General features: G+C 44.5%; 1 protein-coding gene across 5 annotated transcripts in view; it reads right to left on the bottom strand.

Moving 5' to 3' along the window:
* RNF213 (ring finger protein 213) overlaps nucleotides 1–25,163 on the bottom strand; it is a 91,441-nt gene extending 66,278 nt beyond the window's left edge. For 3 of the 5 annotated variants that reach the window (XM_084646957.1, XM_084646959.1, XM_084646958.1), the window contains exons 1-7: nucleotides 24,047–24,221; nucleotides 14,635–14,828; nucleotides 6,400–7,119; nucleotides 5,140–5,324; nucleotides 3,491–3,649; nucleotides 1,604–1,800; nucleotides 551–840 (exon numbers count right to left, since the gene is read on the bottom strand). In XM_084646957.1, coding sequence (XP_084503083.1) covers nucleotides 551–840; nucleotides 1,604–1,800; nucleotides 3,491–3,649; nucleotides 5,140–5,324; nucleotides 6,400–7,119; nucleotides 14,635–14,828; nucleotides 24,047–24,173 — 1,872 coding nt within the window. In that variant the 5' untranslated portion in view covers nucleotides 24,174–24,221. Of the gene's footprint in view, nucleotides 1–550; nucleotides 841–1,603; nucleotides 1,801–3,490; nucleotides 3,650–5,139; nucleotides 5,325–6,399; nucleotides 7,120–14,634; nucleotides 14,829–24,046; nucleotides 24,222–25,024 lie in introns of those variants that run through there. The other 2 variants (XM_084646960.1, XM_084646961.1) reach the window with 2 other exon arrangements.
* Between the last annotated feature and the right edge of the window lie 452 nt (nucleotides 25,164–25,615).

The raw sequence follows: 25,615 nt of genomic DNA, 5'->3' as shown, positions 1-25,615 counted from the left end.
TACCAATATTTTTACTCAGGAAACAGCCAGAACATGTCTATATGCAATCCTGGCACCTCTCTGAAGCCAATATCTTGTGCTCAAGATCTCAAAATTTAATTAAAAAAAAAAATCTAGCTGTTTCAATTGCAAAGATGACCGCACAAACATGAGTCAAGTGTAATCGACACAGAGATGTCCAAGTCTACAAAGAGCCTGGAACAACAGCTCTGAGATAGGAGCCGTACGGCTTATCTCAGTGGGGTGTTAACTCAGGTGCACAGTGGTGATAATTTAAATATCAACATTATTACAGCCATCCCAGCAAGTACCACACCCCATGCTCTGGCTCCACTTGGTGAGCAAGTATTGGTGCACTAAACCTCATACTGCAACTAAGGCCAAAAGTTCAGGGAGACAACTCACCCCATCACACAACAGAAAATTATCCATTACTTCCATCAGAGGAGGCAAAACAGACTAAGGATCTCAACAGCAAAGTTCAAATTGCATATTTAATAACTGAATTTCAACCTCTTTCCCAATACACTGTCAAACGTAATTAGAATACCTGCTTTTCTCCAAACTCTAGCGATGCCCATTCCTTCGGCTCGTCCTCATACACCATTGGCTTCTGAGTGACTATGTAAAACTGATGCAACTGGTGGAGAAAGTTCTTCATGTTGATGTCGGTCCATGTGGTGAGGATGCTGAAGATGGTCTCTAGCATAATTTCTGCTGCTATCTGCTTCCCTCTCTCAACATTTTTCTTCCGATCATCCCATCCAGCCCAACTCTTAAAGCGTCTCACCAAAGTATCAGGAGGTCTAGTGCATACTATATCATCATACTGATGCCAATCTAATTTAAAAAAAATAATATTTTTTTTTTAAACACATTTAACTTGTAAGACAAGAAGCAGTTTCCCTGCTGCCTCACATACCTGGGAGCAGATCAGCACAGGACAATGGAGTGGGATGAAGGAGGCCTGAGTTCTGTTCCCAGCTTGGCCACAGGTCACTTCCCCTCTATGTGTGTGTTTCCCTTCCCACCCTCTCTTTGACTTCTCCATTTAGATTCTAAGCTCTTCCAGGAATCAAGTCTGTCACATCTGGAGTGACAACTTTTTATTGGAATGTTGGCACCTCAAAGGCAGCAGCACTGACTAGCAATTACGTTTCAATAAATAGGACATACATACAGATATACGTGTTGTTAAATGTGTGAATCAGAGGGCATTAAAGATAAAATGATTTATGTTTGATGATTTCATCAAAGTCTGTCCTTTCATATTTCTACACAACACCCCAAGCTTTCTCACATGGATTTTTTGCCTGGGTGTCACTGATAAGGCTGATTATCATCAGCATCGTCTGGCAAATACGAGGTATCTAAACATGCATAATTATTCATAGAATCTCAGGGTTGGAAGGGACCTCAGGAGGTCATCTAGTCCAACCCCCTGCTCAAACTAGGACCCATCCCCAGTTTTTGCCCCAGATCCCTAAATGGCCCCCTCAAGCACTGAACTCACAACCCTGGGTTTAGCAGGCTAATGCTCAAACTGAGCTATCCCTCCCCATGATGAAGACTAAACAGTCACACACTGTGGAAATCACCTTACCTCCCGAGCTTAGATAATTAGATCGTATTTGTAAAAAGCGATTCACAACCACTCCTTCCGGGCAAGGTTTGTAAATTAATTCATATTCTCTGTTCTTGCCACGTGAAATACAGTATTTGTAGGGAAGTGGTTTATTCATGTTGTCCTTGGAAATAGTCACACAACCCTCAATGAGGAGTCCGTGCTCTCCCAGGACCCTGTTCAATACAAAACAGCTTAACAGTGGCAGCAAGCTCGGACAATAGGCAAGCCAGACACTGGTTGCTCTAGCACTTGCTATCCTCCCCAACTGCCAATTTTTAAAAAGAGGGGAAAGACTTAAAATGATCCCCCTCTTCGTTATATGTTTGATATTTTGCCCCAATACCCAACTAAACAGCTGAGGAGGGCACAACTATGAATTCAGCCAATGAGCACCCTACCCAGCAACAGAAATTAAATGCGACAAATAGACAGTTCATATTTGCTCCCTTTTCCCAAAGGAGGGCCTAAATATCATCAGAGCACAGTGCAGTTTTATGATACCACTCAACCATCCAATGGGCTATTATGATTTATTTTAGGTATATAAACATATTCACTCGCCTAGCAAATACTTCTTGATTGACCCATAATCAGCATATTTCTTTTAAATTCTATAGTGCTGGTTTCTCTCCCTCCTCAGCTGTGGCTCCCACACACACATACAAGCTCTCTGGGGCAGGGACTATGTTTTTGTTCTGTGTTTGCACAACACCTAGCACACTGGGGTCCTGGTCCTTGACTAGGGCTCCTAGGAGCTGCAGTCATACAAACAAAGGATAAACATCACTGTGAAGTAGTTAGGGTTCTCTCTCTCTCACACACACACACACACATATACAATACAAATTTACAAAGAACTGAAAAGATAAAGCACTTAACAGTATATATCATGAGCTCTTCAACACACAAGCACACACCTTGTCATTACCACAACCTTAACTCTGCCCCTTTCACATCTCACCCCTACATTATTTTTCTATAACACTAGCAGTCATAGATGGGGGGATGGAGGGGGCGACTAGGTGGTTGTGTTGTGAGAGGGTAGTTTAATAAAGGGTTGTGTGCAGGAGGATGGTTAAAGGTGGTGACAGAAGGCTGGCAACTCTATGGGTAACCAAACAAAAACTACCTAGAAAATTCAAAGGACCTAATTAACTAACTGAAATGCCAGACTGACTTGCCACCTACCTTTTAGGAAAAACCCCATATTTTAATCGCCATTTTAAAAGGCGACCTTAACTATAGAATCACTACCAGGTGCCTCCATAATAATGATACATACATGGCTTTGGTCTCACCATGCTCAAAGGCCCCACTTCCATGAAAATAAAACAATCACACAGCAGGTTCAAAGCAGGAAAAAAGAAAAAAAAAAAAAACCAACATACTTTCCAAAGTACTAAATGAAATATTAGCCTAGGTCCACATTTTAAGAGACAAGGCCCTGATGTTATCCTGCATGAATGTTGCCAAGCCTTATTCAGATAACAGATCACAGGCCCTGTCTAGACTAAGAAAAACGATGTGTTTTGTAAGTCAAGTTAGCAAATGTGATTCAGCTAATGTGACTTGAAACATCCCCATCAAGCGTAAACACAGTTTAACACCAACTAACATGATTGTGAAGATGTTAAACGGTCTCTACACTAAATCTAAAGGTGTGCCGCATTTTAAAAGTTGAATTAGCTAAGTACCTTTGTTCCTAGTCCAAACAGGGCTGTGTAAGAAAAATTACAACAGCCAGGGCAGAGACAAAATACCACACCTGTATCTGTTGCTTTCTTGTTATTGTGAGGCAGGTAGTTAAAATAAGAGGCCTAAATTAAAATTAAGCAGTGTTGGAACTTACAGAAAAGTACTTACTTTGTGCAGGTCAACTCACAGATGTTATCCTCCCAATTCAAATATCCTGAAATGCCTTGTGCCCTGATGAACACTTTATGCTGATTAGGATCTAGCTTAAAGTCTTTAGACAATATTGCATGGAAATACACTGTGACACCCTCTCCAAGATTCACCTGACTAATGACAGAGAAAATAAAGTTAAAATACTATTTAAATATTTGTGTAATTTAAAAAAAATGAATGCATGAGAGCAAAGAGCTGTTTGTTTACTTATTTGTAGCTAGAAGAAAAGGAGTACTTGTGGCACCTTAGAGACTAACCAATTTATTTGAGCATGAGCTTTCGTGAGCTACAGCTCACTTCATCGGATGCATACCGTGGAAACTGCAGCAGACTTTATATCCATGAGCTGCATTAATATAAGTTTCAGTGCAAACTCCTCAACATCTGGCCAGATATGAAGGCCAATACATAGTATTCTCCTAGCAAAGTGAACATTACATACAAAGATAAAAATTAGGCATAAGAAATTTTCTATAGCCAGGTATTGACAGAGAACACACTCCTGTAACCTAACCAGTCACTGTCTGATGGGAAACGGTCTGAGACGTAACCTCGGATTACACATCAGCGATTATATACCCACATTTTGGAGGCAAAATATTGCTCCCATGAAATACAGTAAGACCACTTCTGATGAAGCAGCACCCTCAAAAAACTCTCATTCCTCCTATATCCCTACGTTGCTCTCCATCATTCTTGACCCTGACATATTTCTCTTTCCCTTATCTCCTGCTCTCTGCAATCTGTCCACCACCAAACCACAACAATGTTGCTGTTTGCCACAGCTTTGACTGCCTGTAAGGAAACAGTCACCAGTGTCTTCATCCACTCTCACCCTGACAATTGCAATCCCTTCTATTTGGATACCTCAAGTCCCAGCTCTCCAGATTCTTGCACGTGAAGAATAATGCTACTGCCCACTCCTTTTCATGTACCAAGAAATCTGATCACAGAACATCACACCTCAAGCAACTTCACGGGGTCCCTATTGGTTTCATTGAAAAATCCACTTGAAAAAACTACCCTGCTTATTTTCGACTCTCTTCATGGACCCACTGCCCGCCTATGTCATAGATTCTGTCTCTCTCTAATTACCTTCTTGCACATCTAGCAACTGCCTCCTCCCTGTAATCTCAGCACTGCTGGTGAGAGAACCCTTCCTCTGTAGTTCCTCCTTTCTCGTATCTTTCCACCTCACTGAATCTAAGGGCTGGTCTACAACAGAAAATTAGACAGACCCAACTACATCACTCTGAGCAAGGTAGTTAAGCTGACCTAAGTCCCCATGTAGACAGTGCTTGTTTGATGAAAGAATCCTTCTGTCGACCTAGCTACCGCCTCTCACGGAGGAGGATCACCTACACCAATAGGAGAACCCCTCCCCTCAGCGTAACTCCACTGAACTGCAAAAGCAGAAAACCCCCCACACAAAAATCAACCACTTGGCTTGCAAAGTTGTGAATAATTCAAACACTAGGAAGCTTTTATTTTAAGCCTAGTCTACGCTAAAATGGAAGAGTACCCAGCTACAATTACCCAGTACCCGCTACTGGCTGAGCCGCATCACTTTCAACAGCTTTAAAAAAAAAGAGGGCATACTCTACCATGGCTTAATTCTATTTTCATTGGCTTCCTGATTTTTCTGCTGCTTCTTGTCCTTCTTATTGCCTGTAACAGCTGATGCATAATCTTTTTTAGGAGCTTCAATTGCCTTTGTTTGATTTGTCTTCTTTTCCATTTCTTCAGGTGTCCCCTTTCTTGGGGCTCCTTTGGCTTCCCCTTCCATGTTCTGTGACACAAATGCACAGAATGACTCAAAAGCAGTGCACCTCAAAGACATGACTTTAATAGAAACCAACCAGATCTGTTCAAGGTGGCATGAGATATCTAAGGTAAGATGTTGCATGTCAAACAAACCAATTCAAAACTGATTCAGTTGGGCCTGTGTTTAGTGTTCTGCACCAGGGCTAGGTTAAGTTCCAAAGACCGGTCAGTTCGTCACTCTACAGGGCCAGAGGAGATGAGGGTGAATCTTCTGACCAGTCTAACAGCCAGAGCTGCAAGATTGCTCTGATCAGGTTTTACATGGAATCTAACGCCAATGTTGGCTGGCAGAAGTCACCATGTTGCAGGTTCCTGGAGGAGGGGGTATAAAGGAAGAGAAAATATCTGCAATTCAACCAGTCCATTCTGGGACTGAACCCCACATTCAGAGGAGATGTAAAGCTGGCATAATGAAGCAACATAGGCAATGTATATGCATTTCTGTAGTGTGTGGATTGTTCTGAGCACTGGTGTGAGATTGGGGAATGGAGGGAGACGGGGGGACTGAACCACGAGATAAAGTTCAACACAGTGCGTTTTTCAGGTTCTACGGGGAAAAAACTGACAGGTATTCTGAGCCATTTACCAGCTGTACACGCTTCGTTAACAACAGAGACAAAACTGACAAGAGCAATGCTGAAAATTACATCTCATTTCACTGAATAAAGTTCTGCTCAGAGATAAAGCTGAACCCAAGGGGGGCTTTGGAGAGGGGAGGATAAGACTTTTAACCCCAAGGAAATCCTCCAGCAATGGAGAGGCACTTGGACTGCTGTAGTATAGTTATTCTTGTACTAAGGGCAACTCTTCCATCCTGGAACTAACCAAAGGTGAATAGGGAAGCTCACAGATGTAAGATACGCCTGTGCAAACAGACTGGCAAGATGCATCAAAGCGCCCCCTGCTTCCTCCCCACCCCCTCAGGCTGTTCAACTGGGTTGGCAGAAATGAACAGGGTTCATTTTACCGCAGTCACCATTTCGAAGTTCAAAAGAAGGAAACTTATTCCAACATAATCCCATGGTTATTTGGCAGTTTACCTTTGAAACTGGAGCACTTGCTTGCTGCTTCCTCTCTTGTTCGACTTTCCTGCTCTGGGTTGTTTCAGCTTCAGAAAAGGAGACTTTCTTCTCCTGACTTTGATGGTCTGCATCAGAATTTGAATCCTTCCTCACAGGTGCTTCCATAGTGGAGCAGAGCCCTAAGGACACACTCTCTCCCTCTTCTTTGGAAGCCAGTGTGTCTCCCCCTGATGTCTGGGTATCTGATCTATTTCCTGAAGGCTGGCCAACTTCAGCAGGGCTGCTCTCATTTTCCTTCTTGGCAGATTCCTTATTTTCTCTGCCCATTTGTCCATCACTTGGGGAACTTTCATCTTCCATCTTCTCCTCTGTGGCTCTGGAGCCTGCAGGCTGAGCAAGCTCATCATTGGTACCATTCTGCACTGACTGGTGAATGGTGTCACTGCTGCTGGGATTGTCTTCCACAATCGTCTCTGGACTTTGACCCTCATTTCCCAAGGGGCATAAGGAACGGTCACTTTTAATCTGACTTTCATTGTTACAGGGAGATGAATCAGCCTCTGCTTTGGCCACTTCATTCTCTTGGATTTGGCTTTCTTGTGCTGGATTTTTTGCACCAGCCAATTCTGAGCTCAAAGAAGAGTCCAGACTACAAGGTGCTGAACTTATAGAGGTCAAAGAGTCCTGCAGCCCAGAGTCAGAAGGATTCTTCTTATTCTTATTCCTCTTTCTCTTTTTCTATGTAGGGAAGTAAAAAAAACACACAAACATCCTCGCTTACTCATAGTGGAGAAATCCTGTATTCACTGCTTCCCTTAACATAGCTGGTATGTCCTCAAACCCCTTGTCGCTTGTAGGTAGAGACAGAATAACTAGTCCGTCTCTGTCATACTCCAACCCCAGCCCCTAAAACATCCTTGCTTATGCTATCACTTTCTGATTTTAAAGACAAAGGGAAACTGGAAGGAAAAAAAAATAAAATCCTACCTTAGTTCAGAGAGAAGGAAAATGCTTTGTGTGAACTACTTAAAACTAGGAGAGTCCTAACCAAATTCTGAACTAGGTAACTGCATTTGACCTAAGCACTGCTGTTTTAAGTGAATACCTTACTCTTCCCTACTTCATGTCCTACACTCTTGCAGGTATAGAACGGCTGTTTTATATATATTCCAGCTCAGAGGTTGCTGCATTTCCTGAGTGAGGACGGGAGTCCCTGTATCTATGGTTGGTAAAGGTCTCTGGGGGAAACCTGCAGAATGAAAAGTTCTGTATAATATGTAGACTGTGATGATGCTCTGAAAAGGACCCGTCTAAGCCTTCCTGCCAGCTTCTCACTTGCTCCATTATTACAGCTGGCTGTATTTACTAGAGCTTTTCACTCCTCGGGGAAGGTGAAATCGAGGGTCCAGGCAATGTAAGCAGGGAGCCATGTGTAGGCAGGAAAGGCCTTTTTTCCCCCTTCTTCTTATGGATAAAGAAACCAAATTGGATACAAAAATTCTTAGAACAGGTTTAAAGGCTGCTACCATGAAGGGGCAGTGTCACTCTGACAGGCCTCAGACTAAAGAATTTTACACATTCTGTTCGATCCCCCCACCTGAGAATACGAAATAAAACGGTCAGTTCCACAACACACAATAACGGTTCTGGTGAGTGCTTGGAGCGTTGGAGCAATGGAAGGGATGTACTAGCTGAAAGTGAGAGTGTGTTATCTGTGGGTTTCCCCGAAGCCAGGCTCCTCCTGGAGGAGGATCGTCTTATGACCTCTTCCAAAACTAACTGTGCTGCTTCCTCACCCACCTGCCAGTCGAAATGATCAAACCCAGGCTGGATTCACCGTGTCTGCTGGTTTTAAACTCAAGCAGGTGGGAAAAAAAACAAAGATCTTCCCATCTCATGCTTCTGATTGTCACTCCAATGAGCATACAGCTGGGTCGCAGGTAGCCAAGCACAAACCACCACGGGAGAGCAGTGGTGAATGTGGACAGACATGGACAGCGACTGCAAAGCACCATGTCAAGCTGGAGGAGGGACAGACTTAGAGCTATGTAATGAAAGGAGAGAAACAACAAATCCATCTGCCTCATTTGCCAGCACAGGGATTGTGAACAGAGACTGGTTCCAGATTCAGAACTACGTATACACTGGAATTACAGACACACTGACTCCGCCCAATGCATCAGGCAGGGACCGTTCAGGAAACTGCTGACAGCAGTTATTAAGTTTAATTACATCAGGCTGGCATCCAACTGTTCACCCAGAACAGACACCTGTGCTAGTAATTGGGGCTTCAGGGGAATGCGCTTGTGTCATAAATATAAAGGGAAGGGTAAACCCCTTTGAAATCCCTCCTGGCCAGGGGAAAGCTCCTCTCACCTGTAAAGGGTTAAGAAGCTAAAGGTAACCTCGCTGGCACCTGACCAAAATGACCAATGAGGAGACAAGATACTTTCAAAAGCTGGGAGGAGGGAGAGGAACAAAGGCTCTGTCTGTAGTCGTCTTGGCCGGGGACAGAACAGGAATGGAGTCTTAGAACTTTTAGTAAGTAATCTAGCTAGGTATGTGTTAGATTATGATTTCTTTAAATGGCTGAGAAAAGAATTGTGCTGAATAGAATAACTATTTCTGTCTGTGTATCTTTTTTGTAACTTAAGGTTTTGCCTAGAGGGGTTCTCTATGTTTTTGAATCTAATTACCCTGTAAGATATATACCATCCTGATTTTACAGGGGGGATTTCTTTATTTCTATTTACTTCTATTTTTTATTAAAAGTCTTCTTGTAAAACACTGAATGCTTTTTCATTGTTCTCAGATCCAAGGGTTTGGGTCTGTGGTCACCTATGCAAATTGGTGAGGCTTTTTATCCAACATTTCCCAGGAAAGGGGGGGTGCAAGTGTTGGGAGGATTGTTCATTGTTCTTAAGATCCAAGGGTCTGGGTCTGTAGTCACCTAGGCAAATTGGTGAGGCTTTTTACCAAACCTTGTCCAGGAAGTGGGGTGCAAGGTTTTGGGAAGTATTTTGGGGGGAAGGACGCGTCCAAACAGCTCTTCCCCAGTAACCAGTATTAGTTTGGTGGTGGTAGCGGCCATTCCAAGGATAACGGGGGTAATATTTTGTACCTTGGGGAAGTTTTGACCTAAGCTGGTAAAGATAAGCTTAGGAGGTTTTTCATGCAGGTCCCCACATCTGTACCCTAGAGTTCAGAGTGGGGGAGGAACCTTGACAGCTTGCTTAGGCTGCTCAGGGTAGAGGAACTACTCATGAGAACTACCTGCTGTGGGCTTGTAGGAGATGGGCTGCTATCCTCAAACTGGATTGGTTTCTCCTTTCTCCTCTTTCTGGAAAGGGATTAGCATCATCCAACTCACTCCAGACTACACCACTTGCAACTTTTGCTGTCTGTAGAAAAATGGCTTCACTTTCAGAGAGATCAGGAAGCGAGATGTAATTGCTAATCAATATTTATCTGTCAGGGTGGGGAGAGTAGCACTTGATATTGCAGTGTTTATTTGTAGCTTGCATTTTTAGTTTATGGCATGGGCAATTTAAAAAACGTATATATATTTTCCTATTTTCCCTACTTGAAACAAGTCAGACTTTCCTCCTGCTGCTCCTTATGAACGTTATCCAGAGAGTGCTCGAGACTTGGGGGACGGCGGGGAGGAGAGAAAGCATACCCTCTCCAACTACCAATTCACTCACCAACCTGCTACACTGGAGAAGGAGAGACTGTACAAGGAACCTGCACTGCGGTCCCTACGGGAACCAAAGTGACAATGGAAATAAGGGTATGCAGCGTTGTTGTAGACACGTTGCTCCCGGGGATTTATGGCTTATTATGGTATAACAATCAGTAATACACTCACACCCCTTTTCATCCTACGACAGAGGTGTTAATGAGTCACTTCACCACGAGTGGTCTCTTAGGGTATGTGTACACAGCAACTCGACACCCAGCTGGCCTGTGCCAACTGATTCAGGCTCATGGGGCTCTGGCTGCAGGGCTCTTTCATTGCTGTGTAGATGCCTGGGCTCAGGCCAAAGCCTTGTTCCAGGACACTGCGAGATGGGAGTATCCTAGAGCCTGGGCTCCAGCCAGACCCAAGAAGTCCACACAGCAATGAAACAACTTTGCAGCCCAAGCCCCGTGAGCCCGAGTTGGCTGGTACAGGCCAGCCACGGGTTTTTCTCTCTGTGTAGACATACCCTTAATTCTGCATCATAGTCAGGACATATTCTATCTTGTATTGAGCTGTGATGCTCTAAGTATCTTTTCCAGACCCGAGGAAGAGCTCTGTGTAGCTTGAAAGCTTGTCTCTCCCCCCAACAGAAATTGGTCCAATGACAGATATTACCACACACCCTTTATGTCTCTAATGGAAATAAATGGCTCGAATAGACATACTGTCTCGCTGTATAATAAATGAGAAGGGTGCAGTTAGGACGACAAGACATTTAATGAATGGAGATATCAGGCTGTTCCTCTCATTAGATTGCAGTCTCTTTGGGGCAGGACTGTCTCTGTGCATGTACAGCGCCTAGCACAATGGGGTCCTGGTCTGTGACTAGGGCTCCAAGGTGCTATGGTTAATACACATGCAGTAATAAATAATACTGGTGTCCAGACCCCACCCCTCCTTTGCTTCTGGCAGGCCCTATTGTTCAGAGGCAGCTTGCAAAGATACTCAGCACTGGTGGGACCTCAGCTGGAGTAATGAGACCAGTTCTGAGCACCGCACTTTAAGAAAGATGTGGACAAACTGGAGAGAGTCCAGAGGAGAGCGAGAAAGGTGATAAAAGGCTTCGAAAACTTGAGCTATGAGGAAAGAAAAAACTGGACACGTTTAGATTTGAGAAAAGACGACTGAGGGGAACCTGATAACAGTCTTCAAATATGTCAAAGGCTGTTATAAAGAAGATGATGATCAACTGTTGTCCAGGTCGACTGATGGTAAGACAAGAATAGGCTTTTATCTGCAGCAAGGGTGACTTAGGTTAGATACGGGGAAACACTTTCCAACTAGAACAATAGTTACGCTCTGGAATAGGCCTCCAAGGGAGGCTGTGGAATCCCCATCCCTGGAGATTTTAAGAACAAGTTGGACAAACACCTGCCAGGAATGGTCTAGGTTTACTTGGTCCCGTCTCAGCACAAGGGACTGGACTAAATGACTTCTCAAAGTCCCGCCTAGCCCCACATTTCTATGATTCTACGGCAGCAGCCCTGCACAGGCACCATGCAAGCCATCAACAGCAACACTGTTCCATTCTTTCTCTATTTTGGGTGAAAAAGTAACCAGTGACCTCACCCACCCACCAACCCCAGGAGCCTTAATTCTAGTAAAGCTCACGCTTGTGAAAGAGGCCAGCCCAAAGAAGTCAATGAAGTCCTGTTTAAGCCATAGATTTAAATTGGACTTAGGCAGTACACGGGCCTTGTGCTAGACCTCTTGTTGCCTGGAATTTTTAGAAGTTAATATTATTATAGGCTCTGACCAGATCAATTGATCTGACCAGAAGATAATAAGGTTCTTGTCCCAAAATGAGGCTATACAGAATTAAATGGAGCGAGTTCAAAATCCTGTAAGGACCCTCAGAGTATATGGCAAGCACACTCACACAGCCTTAGAGACTTTTATTAAAATGTGAAAAAGGTCCAAAAAGCTCCATATCACAGAACCAAAAGGTAATAATACAATCCTTGGGGTAGCACGCTTTTTGGAAGCTCCTAGATTAGTATACTCACACCCCGCTTTGGGGACCTGGTGGTAAGAAACAAAGAACCTGTCTCGTCTCTGCAATGTTGTGAAGGCCAAGACTATAACAGGGTTCAAAAAAGAACTTGATAAATTCATGGAGGATAGGTCCATCAATGGCTATTAGCCAGGATGGGCAGGGATGGTGTCCCTAGCTTGTGTTTGCCAGAAGCTGGGAATGGGCAACAGGGGATGGATCACTTGAGGATTCCCTGTTCTGTTCATTCCCTCTGGGGCACCTGGCACTGGCCACTGTCGGCTGACAGGATACTGGGCTAGATGGACCTTTGGTCTGACCCAGTGTGGCTGTTCTTATGCCAAATGGGTCTGACGGTCCAGGTTCCTCAATGCCCAAGATTGATGGTGAATAATAAAGCTGAAGGGTCAAATGATGAGTAGCTAAGTTAACAATTGACAGCTGAAAGACTCAAAGATAAAGGAAAAGGCTAAAATTCAAAAGAAGAGGAAGAAGTAACAGAATAATAATTCCACAGGGTGGTTTGCCCTTTATAGGGCCTGAGCACTATCATGAATATTCATGCTAATGCCCAACCTTCCATGCCCAAATCTAACTTCCTCAACCACACAATATTGGGATGCCCTTATTCTAACATATAGATCCTAACATATCTATACATATTAATGCCAATTATCTCATTCTCAGACCTGTTACTTCTTGCCTGAACTGGTTTATGGCGGTTTCTTCATGTTCCTGCGGTATTCCCTGGGGTCACCGTTTACCACGGAGTTCCAGCTCCTATTCTTAGGTAGACATGTCTAAGGGGGGACTGTTAGGCCATTTATCAATGCCAAAGGTCACCAAGCCTACTTCACCATACTTATGCTAACTTGCTGAAACTAATCGTACAGGACACAGACCTGTAGGTTCCTTGAGTTACAGCCAAACGTAACAGAGTAAACCAAACAAAATACAATAAAACAAATGAGCAAACCAGTAGATAATAGGCAGCATGTAATAAAGCAAACCAGCAGGCTAGCCCTATGGGCTACACGCTGCATTGGATACATTGCACCCTGCAAGTGTATTGCTCTCTGACCATCACAGAAAGCCCAGGTTTTAAGTGGGCAGCTCACAAGCCTCAGTGAAATTTGTTCAGCTGTTATCATCACATTTACTTATCTACATACAAAATCACAGTGCTGAAAGTTACAGATTTAATAACAACCACAAAAATGCAAACACACACCGCCCCCACCACAATAAAATCAGGTAAAGTACTATGCCAGGGGCAAAAATGCATAACTGTAGGTATTTCTGCCAAAGTTATGTTACAAAATAAGTTTCCTGTTCATCCCTCCACATGTATTCTGGTGTATGACATTTCATGCCTACTGTTGTGTAAGTATTGTTTGTTGTATAATAATTTTGGGCCAGTGTTTACCACATGAATCCCATTCAAAGAACTGGAGATAAGTTACCATAAAATGTTAATTAGAATTTGGGAAATCTAATTAGGATAGTAGCTTTAAAGTTTCTATGTTCATGAGAGATTTTATTAACTCACACAAAACTGGAAACAGAGAGGTTTTTTTTAAAATGTCTGAGGATCTGAGTTAGAATATTCTGGAATTTAACAAAGCATTATGAAGTCACCATTATAAGAAAGAGGCATCTTGGAACAATTTTCTTTTTTTAAGTCCTCTGCTATAAGTTGTAATACTTGGATTTCAAGTCCTCTTTTAACTCTGAGCATCTGTTTTCCCAAGCCTTTAAACTTTTCAGCAATATGAGAATCGGACATTGAAGGACTTGTCCGCGTGAGAAAGGTTTTGCTATCCAGAACCAGCATACCCTCCTAGTCCAGATGCAGCATAGACCAGCACAAGAATGCTACTGCTGGCATAGCTTCTTACACTAGTTCCCCGAAGAAAGTAAGCTATACCGTCAAAAGCATTTTTTGGCTGGCATAACCACGTCTACCCCAGGGCTTTTGTTGGTACACGCACAGCAGAAAGACAGACAGTTCATATCCCTAAGCAACAGTATTATACTGGCAAAGGTTTCTAGGGTAGACCCAGCCTAATGTAGCAGCACTGGCTGACAAACCCCCTAACAAGCAGATATTGACTTTGGACAGACAGATTTTTAATCCTGAAACTTTTCTGTATCATTTATCGATTTATTATTGCCCGAAATATATTGTTAGGGGAAGCTGTATAATTCAGTATCTCAGCGACACATACTTAGACACCATTCGCTACAAAATTTATGATGTTAAAATATGTATCAGATTTCCTTTAAAAAAATTAGTGGTTCCAGACCAGCCGTTAGCGGTTCCAGACCATAAGCAAAAAGCATTAGTAATAGCTGCCTCATGCTGTCAATAAGAGAGAAAGCAGAGGAGTGATTTGCTTGAATCATGCTACTTGGCACCCGGTGGCCTAACCCACTCCAATACTGCAGGGAAACATGAAGATGCCTCAAGGTCTCTGCACAGTACACAGTCCGCACCAGCGCATTCCGACATACTCACTTTCTTCTTTGAGACACCGCTTTGAGTCCCCAGGCTCTGTGATAGCAGCTCTCCTGGCTTTCCCTGTGTTTCTCTGGTCAGTGGTCGTCCATCAACAGCTGGCACCGTGAAGGCGCCCTCTACCTTCAGTTCTCTCCCACTCTCCATTTCCCCCTCAGGGACTGGAGCTGGCTTTACATCTCCACTTCCTACAACTGAGAAAAAGTTCTCTGTTAATTTTGCAGTCAGGAAACAAGGAGGAGACAAAATGTAATTCTCAACTGGAGTTGGGGAAAAGGAGGGAGAGAAATCACAAATGCTGATTAAATGCATTGACTGAGACATGAACATTGCTTCCACACCCCTTTCCGAAGAGAACACTAGAAATAACTTCAGAAGGGAGGAAAGGAGCAATGCTCAGCCCTAAACCAAGGTTAAGAGAGAAGGTCCAGTGAACATGACTAAACTGGAAGCCCCACTCTGAGACCACTTGCATCACATTACCAAAACCTTGCATAATGACAGGTTTCAGAGTAACAGCCCTGTTAGTCTGTATTCGCAAAGAGAAAAGGAGTACTTGTGGCACCTTAGAGACGAACCAATTTATTTGAGCTTGAGCTTTCGTGAGCTACAGCTCACTTCATCGGATGCATACCGTGGAAACTGCAGCAGACTTTATATACACACAGAGATCATAAACAAATACCTCCTCCCACCCCACTGTCCTGCTGGTAATAGCTTATCTAAAGTGATCATCAAGTTGGGCCATTTCCAGCACAAATCCAGGTTTTCTCACCCTCCACCCCCCCCACACACAAACTCACTCTCCTGCTGGTAATAGCCCATCCAAAGTGACAACTCTCTACACAATGTGCATGATAATCAAGGTGGGCCATTTCCTGCACAAATCCAGGTTCTCTCACCCCCTCACCCCCATACACACACAAACTCACTCTCCTGCTGGCAATAGCCCATCCAAAGTGACCACTCTCCCTACAATGTGCATGATAATCAAGGTGGGCCATTTCCAGCACAAATCCAGGTTTTCTCACCCCCCCACCCCCATACACACACAAACTCACTCTCCTGCTGGCAATAGCTCATCCAAACTGACCACTCTCCAAGTTTAAATCCAAGTTTAACCAGAACGTCGGGGGGGGGGGTTAGGAAAAAACAAGGGGAAATAGGCTACCTTGCATAATGACTTAGCCACTCCCAGTCTCTATTTAAGCCTAAATTAATAGTATCCAATTTGCAAATGAATTCCAATTCAGCAGTTTCTCGCTGGAGTCTGGATTTGAAGTTTTTTTGTTTTAAGATAGCGACCTTCATGTCTGTGATTGCGTGACCAGACAGATTGAAGTGTTCTCCGACTGGTTTATGAATGTTATAATTCTTGACATCTGATTTGTGTCCATTTATTCTTTTACGTAGAGACTGTCCAGTTTGACCAATGTAAATGGCAGAGGGGCATTGCTGGCACATATCACATTGGTGGATGTGCAGGTGAACGAGCCTCTGATAGTGTGGCTGATGTTATTAGGCCCTGAGATGGTGTCCCCTGAATAGATATGTGGGCACAGTTGGCAACGGGCTTTGTTGCAAGGATAAGTTCCTGGGTTAGTGGTTCTGTTATGTGGTATGTGGTTGTTGGTGAGTATTTGCTTCAGGTTGCGGGGCTGTCTGTAGGCAAGGACTGGCCTGTCTCCCAAGATTTGTGAGACAACAAAGCCCGTTGCCAACTGTGCCCACATATCTATCCAGGGGACACCATCACAGCGCCTAATAACATCAGCCACACTATCAGAGGCTCGTTCACCTGCACATCCACCAATGTGATATATGCCATCATGTGCCCCCCCCCCGGACGTTCTGGTTAAATTTGGATTTAAACTTGGAGAGTGGTCAGTTTGGATGAGCTATTGCCAGCAGGAGAGTGAGTTTGTGTGTGTATGGGGGGGGGGGGGTGAGAAAACCTGGATTTGTGCTGGAAATGGCCCACCTTGATTATCTTGCACATTGTAGGGAGAGTGGTCACTTTGGATGGGCTATTACCAGCAGGAGAGTGAGTTTGTGTGTGTGTTTTTTGAAGGGGGGTGAGGGGGTGAGAGAACCTGGATTTGTGCAGGAAATGGCCCACCTTGATTATCATGCACATTGTGTAGAGAGAAAAAAAGAAAAGGAGTACTTGTGGCACCTTAGAGACTAACCAATTTATTTGAGCATGAGCTTTCGTGAGCTGAAGCTCACGAAAGCTCATGCTCAAATAAATTGGTTAGTCTCTAAGGTGCCACAAGTACTCCTTTTCTTTTTGCGAATACAGACTAACAGGGCTGTTACTCTGAAACCTGTCATTGTGTAGAGAGAGTCAGTTTGGATGGGCTATTACCAGCAGGAGAGTGAGTTTGGGGGGGGGGGGGTGGAGGGTGAGAAAACCTGGATTTGTGCTAGAAATGGCCCAACCTGATGATCACTTTAGATAAGCTATTACCAGCAGGACAGTGGGGTGGGAGGAGGTATTGTTTTATGATCTCTGTGTGTATATAAAGTCTGCTGCAGTTTCCACGGTATGCATCCGATGAAGTGAGCTGTAGCTCACGAAAGCTCAAGCTCAAATAAATTGGTTAATCTCTAAGGTGCCACAAGTACTCCTTTTCTCATTACCAAAACCGTACAAGCCGTTGAACTTATAATGCAAAAAAGGAGACTAGAGAGGGCTGGTCCTGAAAGTATATTTCAGCTCCCAGGCTGAAATCTCAAAGCATCCCTTCCTCTGTTCAGTGCAGAAATATGCCCTCCGCCTCTGTAAAAAGCATCAGAGTTACAGAGCTGGCTGCACCTTAAAGCTAATAGTTCCAGCATTGTCCCTTAATGACTCTTAAGTGTTGGCTGATAGGTGGCTATCTTTCTCCAGCCATTCTTCTCCTTCCTGCCTACATTTCAGAGAGCCCCCTATTGACTTAAAGGAATATATTCATACAGCAGACATCCCAATAACCAGGCCAGCATATAGTATCCGTAAATTTTCACAGGGCAGCTCCAAATCTGTTACAGGAGGCACAGGAAGGGAAAAAGGTCCATAAGAAAGTAAGAAAAACATACGACGAAACATGATATCATAGCTGATTTGCAATCAAACCAATCTGTGTGTGGATGACAGGGTCAGATACATGGCACAAGAAAATTCTTCAGAGCTATCCTTTGCCCACACTTCCGCCCATACTGCCATCCCACCACGCAGATGCTGCCACAGAACGAGAGCTGCAGATTCTAGGGGAGGAACCGATTCTGGTAGCAGACAAGTAGTAAATCAACACTGTCACCTATCCTGCCAGATTGCTTATAGCAGCTGGGTTTCATAGTGCTTTTGTGCTCAGGGTATCATTAACTTGTGTATTTTTCACATTTTTTTACCTGCCTTTGCCAGCATGTCATTCCAATCATCTTTCAATTGCTCTCAACTCCTTCCTTTTTCCTCCAGGAATCCCCCCCCCTTTTGGCTTCCCATACGTGCCATGGCTTTATGCAGTATCATCTTGAGTGGTGCATTCACCATTGGTAACATGTGTGATACAGTTTGCTCCTGCATAAGCCTCAGGGCAGAACTGTGCAGTGTGAAGTGAACAGGGCCGTGGTGTGCGCACCTGGGTATGAAAGGCAAAGCCAACAAAGCCCAGGAGCTTATCTATCCCCTCAGAGAACAGGAAGAAAGTAAATAAATCACAAGAGCCAAAGCATAAAATCTCCTCTCCCTTCCCAAAAAAACAACAACAAGGAAACAAAATACAATGCAAAAAAAAAAAATCTAAAAAATAAAATGGTGGTTTTAAATAACAAATGTAATATAGAAAATGGCCTGCAAAGTAGGTGGGATAGAAATCACAGTTGTGCCCTTGTTCGCTTCTTTATGATGCGTGAAAGGGGCAGGAAAGGATTTGAGAAATAATTCCAGCAGGACAGTGGGGTGGGAGGAGGTATTGTTTCATATTCTCTGTGTATATATAAAGCCTGCTGCAGTTTCCACGATATGCATCTGAGGAAGTGAGCTGTAGCTCACGAAAGCTTATGCTCTAATAAATTGGTTAGTCTCTAAGGTGCCACAAGTACTCCTTTTCTTTTTGCGAATACAGACTAACACGGCTGTTACTCTGAAACCATCTAATTCCACTTGTGTTTTACATTACCAACTCAAGTCCTGTGACCCTGTCTAGGCTGAAAGTCTTGTTATGTAGGGCACATAGCTCTATAGTAGTGTAAGTATGAACTTAAATATAATAAATGTATTTGAGCAAAAGCTTTCGTGAGCTACAGCTCACTTCATCGGATGCATCCGATGAAGTGAGCTGTAGCTCACGAAAGCTTATGCTCAAATACATTTGTTCGTCTCTAAGGTGCCACAAGTACGCCTTTTCTTTTTGCGAATACAGACTAACACAGCTGCTACTCTGAAACCTTAAATCTAATGAATTTTTTAATTACTTTATATTAACAAGTATCAGAGGGGTAGCCACATTAGTCTGTATCCACAAAAACGAGGAGTCCGGTGAAACCTTAAAGACTAACAGATCTCTTAAGGTGTCTTTTAGGTGCCACCAAATTCCTCGTTGATTTTATATTAACAGCATCTCAAAAGCAGCTTTGAAGCAGTTTTGTCTTTGGGCTTTGTTAGAGCAAGATGACCTTTCACTCAGTTCACCTAGTCAAACCATAGGTGATAGTTCTGTAATTTCTTACTGTGGGTTGTGAGGCCCTAAGGCCTGGCCTATGCTACAGAGTTAGGTTGATGTAAAGCAGTTTATGTTGACATAACTCTGTAAGCATCTGTCACGGAGTGTGGGGGAGTCCAGGCCCTGCACCCCTCTTCCTGGGATTCACTGAGACTCTCAGCCAGCCAGTAAAACAGAAGGTTTATTGGACAACAGGAACACAGTCCAAAACAGAGCTTGTGGGTACAACCAGGACCCCTCAGTCAAGTCCTTCTGGGGGAGCAGGGAGCTTAGACCCCAGCCCTGGGGTTCCCTGCATTCCTCCACCCAGCACCAAACTGAAAACTAAACCCCCGCAGCAGGGTCCCTTCTGCAGCCTCTGTTCACATTCCTGGGCAGAGGTGTCACTTCCCCCTCCCCCTCCTGGCTCAGGTGACAGGCTCTCAGGTCTCCCATCCCCAGGTTAACACTCCCCTCTCCCTGCTGCATCACATCGTCACAGCATCTACACTAAAATGCAGTTCCCACCAATGTAACGGGCCCACTACACCGACTTAGTAACTCCACCGCTACAAGAGGCATAGCACCTAGGCTGTTGTAGTTAGGTTAATGCAGTGTCAGTGTAAACACCGTTTTGCTTACATCGACTGTTGCTGCCTTTCAGAAGATGCCCAACAATGCCCCACACTAACAGTTAAATCGGTGCAAGCGCTCCTGATGAGGACACATGCTACTGACGCAAGGAGCATAGTGTGGACATGCAAAAGCAATTTAATTACTGAGGGACTGTAAGTCAACAAAACTTAGGTTGACTTAATTTTATAGAGCAGACTTGCCCTAAATGTCATTGCTGAAATGTGAGGTTTGAATGAGTAAGGAACACTGACAATTGTGTAGATCAAATGGCAATGGGCTATAAGTGAGGTCCAAGGAAGTGGCTAGGCCTTAAGGTCCAGAGACCCATCTGTAAATCCCTAACTATTAACCCAGATAAGGAGTTGTAACAGTTTTGATGGAGTCATCTCCTGTTGTTCCCCTGTTCTCGCCTTCTTGGGAGAAAAACATAGAATTGTGGCCTCAGACACACGCAGTGGAGAAACGTCCGTTGGAGGGAAGGCCTCAAAAGTGAACCAAAGGTTAAGCTTGATCACGCTCTACCAGGATTGCACAATGCAGTTGGGGTGCAAAGCTGCAATACCCTGATTCACTTGCAAGATTTCAGACAAGGGACAGAGGAGTGTTAGCAGCTCAAATTGCAACCTCAAAAAGTCCAGATAAATGAGCAAGAAATGGACTCAATCTACTTTCTTATTGAATTATTGATTTTAATTTATGCTGTTAATTCCTTGATTAATTCATCTGATCACCACTCTAAATTCAATTTAATTATTGCATTGTTTAGTGTTGTAGGGAAGTTAGCTTTACATTTGCCTGTTTGTTTTCTCATTACAATTCATAAAACACACACTGAATTGGTTTTGTCTCCTCAAATTGTCATGACATCTAAGCAACCTTAAAGCAGAAAGATTTGAATGAAAACACCGATAAGCCATTTGGCTCAGGCCTGAATTAAACCCCATTACCATTTTACCCTATTGATGATAACCAGACAACTAGCGCACAGGTGAGATACGTTTGCTACAGACTGAAAGCTGAGCAGCTGAGAGAGAAGGGATTTTCAATTAGACAGCTCACAATAGTGTGTGTTTTATTAGCACCTATTTAACTTCAGTGATTATTTAACATTTGGAAAAGGAAGCTGCTTAAAGATTCAGCACCTGCCGCCAGTTCAGTTTAAGGCATTAGAGCTCTTTGCATACTCCTGCCAAACCAATGAAGAGCAGCCTTGACACTCCAAATATTTCTAAAGTAAAAAGCAATCAGGAAATTTCAGAAACAAAAACAAAACAACATAAGAATGGCCATATTGGGTCAGACCAAAGGTCCATCTAGCCCACTATCCTGTCTTCCAACAGTGGCCAGTGCCAGGTGCCCCAGAGGGAATGAACAGAACAGGGAATCATCAAGTGATCCATCCCCTGTTGCCCAATCCCTGCTTCTGGCAAAACACCTCAAACGAACGTTTCAGGCCTCCTTTATCCATCGTAACAAAGCAGGAAACAGAAAAAAACCAATTAAAAAAAATCCTTTTTTTGCACAGTGCCCAACACAATACACATCGAAGGATGCTACTGCAATAAACAGTAACAACAATAATAATGACATCTATAAGGTAGAGCAGGGTCGGCAACCTGCGGCACATGTACCGATTTTTACTGGCACGCTGCTGCCAGCCGGGGTCCCGGCGGCTGCCTGCTGCTGGCCTGGGTGAACGGAACCCCAGGCCAGCAGCAGGTTGAGCGGGGCCGGCAACTGGGACCCTGGCTGGCAGGAGTCAAAGGATGGAACCCCAGACTGGCGGCGGGCTGAGCAGCTCAGCCTGCCGCCGGTCTGGGGTTCTGTCCCCCAGTGTAGTGTATGAAATGTCTCCCCGCAGGAATGTGCTAATTACAGTGTACTACTTACGGCTGCCAGTCCTGGTGCCCCGCAAGAAGCACATTCCTACGGGGAGAAATTTAATACACACCTGGGTAGGGAAGGCTGTGCCTCCCCAAACAGGCCGCTCCCTTTCGGCCCCCTCCCACTTCCCACCCTCTGACTGCCCCCCTCATAACTCCTGACCCATCCAACCCCACAACTCCTTGTCCCCTGACCACCCCCTCCTGGGACCCCCCACCCCCTGACTGCCCTCCTCAGAACCCCCAACCCATCCAACTCCCCCTGCTCCTTGTCTCCTGACCACCCCCTCCTGGGACCCCCGACCCCATCTGCCCCCCCCCAGGACCCCATCCCCCTATCCAAGCCCCCCTGCTCCCTGTCCCCTGACTGCCCCGACCCCTATCCACACCCCCAACCCCTGACAGGCCCCCCCGGGACTCCCACGCCTATCCAACCCCACCCCGGTTCCCCACGCCTATCCAACCCCCCGTCCCTTATCATCCCCTTACCATGCCACTCAGAGCACCAGGACTGGCAGCTGTAAGTAGTACACTGTAAGTAGCACATTCCTATAGGGAGCAATTTTATACACTACACCTGGCCCCGCTCAGCCCACTGATGGTCTGGAGTTCTCAGAATATGTTCTCTCACCCCTTATCAAAAATTACACTACAATTAGCTTAAAAACTTTGTGTATTACAGTAATAGTTAAATGTATAATGTTAATAAATACATAGGTTTGATGAAACAAAGTAGTTGTACTTATATGCCTATGCTTAATTTGTGTTTTCGATGATTTACCTTCTAAAAAAATCTTGCATGTCTTGCACCCCCAGGAAGGGTGGCTCGCACCCCCAGGTTAAGAACCACTGCACTAAACTGATAAGAGCTGCATTTTAATTTAATTTTAAATGAAGCTTCTTAAATATTTTAAAATCCTTGTTTACTTTACATATGACAATAGTTTACTTATATAATATATAGACTCAGAGAGAGATCTTCTAAAACTGTTAAAATGTATTATTGGCACGTGAAACCTTAAATTAGAGTTGTCAAGGTTCCTTCCCCACTCTGAACTCTAGGGTACAGATGGGGGGGCCTGCACGAAAACCCCCTAAACTTATTTTTACCAGCTTAGGTTAAAACTTCCCCAAGGTACAAACTATTTTACCTTTTGCCCTTGGACTTTATTGCTACCATCACCAAGCGTCTCAATGATATATAACCAGGAAAGAGCTCGCTTGGAAACGTCTTTCCCCCCAAAATCCTACCCAAACCCTACACCTCCTTTCCTGGGGAAGGCTTGATAAAAATCCTAACCAATTTGCATAGGTGAACACAGACCCAAACCCTTGGATCTTAAGACAATGAAAAAGCAATCAGGTTCTTACAAGAAGAATTTTAATTGAAGAAAAAAAAGTAAAAGAATCACCTCTGTAAAATCAGGATGGTAAATATCTTACAGGGTAATTAGATTCAAAACATAGAGTATCCCCTAGGCAAAACCTTAAGTTACAAAAAGACACAAAAACAGGACTATACATTCCATTCAGCACAGCTATTTTATCAGCCATTTAAACAAAACAGAATCTAACGCATCTCTAGCTAGATTACTTACTAAGTTCTAAGACTCCATTCCTGTTCTGTTCCTGGCAAAAGCATCACACAAAGAGAGCCTTTGTTCCCCCCCCTACAGCTTTGAAAGTATCTTGTCTCCTCATTGGCCATTTTGGTCAGGTGCCAGCGAGGTTATCCTAGCTTCTTAACCCTTTACAGGTGAAAGGGTTTTTCCTCTGGCCAGAAGGGATTTAAAGGTGTTTACCCTTCCCTTTATATTTATGACAAGAGTGAATAAATGAAGACTCGGCACACCTCTTCTGAGCTAGAGACAGGGCAGGCAACTTGATTCTCACCCTGCCCATTGTCAGATGGGGGATTCCCAGGGTTGGGGAACAGGGTCCCACACACCCCTGCACAGACTCCAACCCTCTCTCCATGAGACCAGAGGTAACTCTTGGAACAAGTTTCATGTTTTACAATAGCACAACGCTTTTATCCAACCCAGCAAAGCGAGGAGCAGGTCCAGGTCAGGATCTCTAGCAAGGGTTACACCAACTCCCTTGCCCTGATACAGCACGCAGCTCGCCCCTACCCCCACACCTAGCCAGACATGCACAAACTCTCTGCCTTGTGTCCATGCAACCACACCTCCCTTAGGTCAGTCCAACCTGTCCGTGCCCTCTGCTGCTTGCTGCTTGGTATCAGCTGGCCTGGAAGCTCCAGCCTGTGCATCCCTAACAGTCTCCTTTTGTCTCTCCTCCAAGCAGCTCCTAGTTCAGCTCTGCCTGCCTCCATCTGGGTGTCTCTCTGCCTTGGCTCAGCACTGCTACTTTTCCCGCTGCTCTTTCTTTGTTCTCTCTACAAGTCTTCCCAGTTCCTGGGCTTGTCTATTCCTGCCCCCCCCCCCCGGCCCTCCTCCACCTGCTCATTGGCTCAAACCCTCCCATGTGGTCATAAAGCTTATGCTCTAATAAATTGGTTAGTCTCTAAGGTGCCACAAGTCCTCCTTTTCTTTTTGCGAATACAGACTAACACGGCTGTTACTCTGAAACCTATAGTTATGTCTGTGTCCTTGTTCTGGAGTGGCACTCAACCCCCAGCCAGTCTGGTTTGTGCAGCAATTGCGGGGAGGGGGGTCACCTCAGGTACCTCCCCCATGCTCTGTTCTTCCACAGCCATGGGAACAGATTTGGGTGCCTCCCCCGACCTCCTCACTCTGTTCGTCTCTTGCTTTGGGGCCAGGACCAGGGTCAGGTTCTTCCAGTAGGGATCTCCCACCCATGTGAGCCACCCCACCAGTGGGACGGGAGCCCAATGACTCCTTCAGACCTGCCTCCTGGCTACTAGGAGGTCCTCACCCCTCTTTTTTTGGGCTCAAAGTGGCAAGGCCTGAGCATGTTCCAGTGGACCCCACCTTCTCCGATCTATCTGTCAACTCTGCTCAGATCTAGTATACCAACCATATGGGGTATGGGATCCCACAGGCAATATCTGATTCGGGGACCCACGCTGCATCTAGTTTAGAACACCTCTGCTGCTGAAGTACTATTTGCATGTCATCATGTGTACATGTCACATAACTTCGCCTCTTTGCAATATCCTACAGTCAGCCAAGCAGTAAATCCAAGTTACACCCATCCTCCTACCTTTTTCCATACTCTGTGTGCTGATGTGGGGGACCAGCCTGAACCCACAGCTGCTGCAGAAGTTGGGAGAAGCATCTTGAGAAACGTAGTCACATTTAGGGCACTTCATACCTGCACCCTGCCACCTCAGGAAAAAGTTTTATGCCGCCTGTTTCAAAGCAGGAAGAGAGACACACACAAATGGTTAAGAGAGACAGCAAACATTGATTCATTATTAGTGACCCTGGGCCCTTGCTAAATTTCACCCTCAGGACACTAAGAAAATGTGAAAGCTACAGAGGTCAGATAGGCAATGTTTCAAGGCCTCACAAACCATTTACTTGGGCATAAAATGAAACAATCTCCCTGCTTCCCACACCTCACAAGCAACAGAGACTTCAGTTGTTAAGTTCATTTATTTAAAAAAGCAAGTGCAAATATTTCAAGCAAAATAAATTAATGAAAACCATTTTAAGAGCCTAAATCATTCACAGTATGTGTGCATACAGACTTAACAAAAATACAGATTTGTAAAACGTAACCCACTATTTCCTTTCCTTTGTGTGCATGCGGTAACAGGATAATTGTACATAAAATAAACAAACGGCAAAA

Source organism: Lepidochelys olivacea (assembly GCF_965140295.1).
Source record: "Lepidochelys olivacea isolate rLepOli2 genome assembly, chromosome: 14".
NCBI lineage: Eukaryota > Metazoa > Chordata > Testudines > Cheloniidae > Lepidochelys > Lepidochelys olivacea.
Note: the sequence above shows the minus strand (reverse complement) of the source record. Positions and strands in the feature narration are given on the sequence as shown.